General features: G+C 33.0%; 1 protein-coding gene across 1 annotated transcript; it reads right to left on the reverse strand.

Moving 5' to 3' along the window:
• Positions 1-832: 832 nt before the first annotated feature.
• Positions 833-1,573, reverse strand: LOC145063721 (uncharacterized). The gene has a single exon (XM_079011309.1). The coding sequence runs from the start codon at positions 1,571-1,573 to the stop codon at positions 833-835; it is 741 nt and encodes a 246-aa protein (XP_078867435.1).
• Positions 1,574-1,962: the final 389 nt, after the last annotated feature.

The raw sequence follows: 1,962 nt of genomic DNA on the forward strand, positions 1-1,962 counted from the left end.
AATTTTTTATTTTTTGTTTTCTTGATAATTTAATTCATTTTAAGTTTTAAAAGGTTACCGAACTTTTGATTTTATGTTCATTTAATCACTTAACATATTGTTTGATCACTTAATTTTTAGATTTCTGCTCATTTGTTCACTTAATTTTTAAAATTGTGTTCATTTAGTCATCTAACTTTTAAAAATGTACTCATTTTTATAGCCTTATTTTAAAAGTTTTGTGACTATATAACACAATTTTAAAAGTTAAGTGACTAAATGAGCACAAATTCAAAAGTTACGTGACTAAATGAACATATAACCAAAAGTTTGATGACCCTTTAAAACTTAAAAATAGTTAAGTGATTAAAAATGACCTAAACCTACATTTGATATTTATATTCATGACTAAACTTTCATATATATATATATATATATATATATATATATATATATATATATACACACACACACACACACACACACACACACACTAGCCGTCTACCCGCGCCAAGCGTCAGATGCGATTTTTTTTTTTCCAGAAATTAGTTCGTATATAGGATTAGTTTTGCACAAATAGTTTATTACACATAAACAATTATCAATAAGAGTCATGTTAGCAGAAACGAAAATAAAAAGAATTAAAAATGAAAAGTTGAGATTCTTTAAAATTGCATATGAGCACATGATTGGTTGATCATTATTGATCGTGTAACACTTCTTTATACACGACATTTGACGTATAGACTTCACTATCGTTGAATTGTTCATCAGGCTTTACCAATACTTTTGTAGTGGCACGTGATATCCCTCTGGATAATGTCACATAAAGTTGGCCATGTGAGAAAACCGATTATGGAAGATAAATTCCTACATTTAGAATTGTTTGTCTCTGAGCTTTATTAATTGTTATTGCAAAACATAATCGAATTGGAAATTGCTTTCTCTTCAGATTGAACGGGAACATGTCAACTTCAGACGGACTAAGAGGAATCCTTGGCAAAAATACCATCTTTCCAGCATGTTGACCAATAACTATTTCAGCATCAATGACATTGTTTTTAAAACTTGTACATATCAATCGGGTGTCGTTACATAATCCATTTGACGGGTCAAGATTCCGTAACAGTATTATCGGGCATCCAACTTTCAGTCTTAAGTAATGAGGGGGCAAACCACTAACACTGAGTTTGTTCAAGAATTCCACGTGATAGAAGTTATTTATATCGTCAACGGCTTCATCAAAACTATAGTAAATTCTCTCTTCTCCATGAAATCGGCCGATCAAATAATCATTAATCTCATCGACACTATCATTTCTTCTGGATAGTATTGCACACGAAATAATATAATCTAGTTCATATCTATTAACTTCAAATGATGGAAAGATTGCATCAATCAAAGCATGGAATGGCTTTTCTTTTTCAGTGAAAGGAATTACCATATCATCAGGGATGCGAATAAAGTTTCCGTGCACCATTTCTTCAACTCCATCATCGATGCGTAATAGAAAGTCTGAGAACCATGGATCGATTAGTGCTCTCATATTTATAGTTAACTGCAACTTGATAATCGAAGACCAAAGAGGCGACATTCATACGCTAGAATCCACTGCTTGTGCTCGTGTTCCACGTCTAACCATCGACAACACTTGTCTGAAATCACCTCCCAAAACCATTTTCTTTCCACCAATCAGGAGCATCACCCCGGTGATATCTTTCATTGAACGGTAAATCGCCTCCAATGCATGTATTTTAGCTATAGATGCTTCATCCCAAATGATTATTTTTGCAATCCGAAGTAGTTGAGAAGTACCACTTTGTCGTGAAATCTTGCAGACCGAGTTATTTTCAAGATTGATTTGAATTTTAAAGCGCGAGTGAGTTGTTCTCCCCCTGACATATTATTAGCCGCAACACCTAAAGAAGTAGCCGTGAGTGCAATATGACCACATAAACGAATATTAGCAAGTAAAGCTTTGAA

This window comes from Lactuca serriola, chromosome 7, assembly GCF_051521515.1.
Source record: "Lactuca serriola cultivar US96UC23 chromosome 7, Lser_US96UC23_V15, whole genome shotgun sequence".
Taxonomy (NCBI): domain Eukaryota; kingdom Viridiplantae; phylum Streptophyta; class Magnoliopsida; order Asterales; family Asteraceae; genus Lactuca; species Lactuca serriola.

Coding starts and splice junctions, on each gene's coding strand:
- LOC145063721 (XM_079011309.1), bottom strand. CDS start 1,573: ATGTCGCCTCTTTGGTCTTCGATTATCAAGTTGCAGTTAACTATAAAT.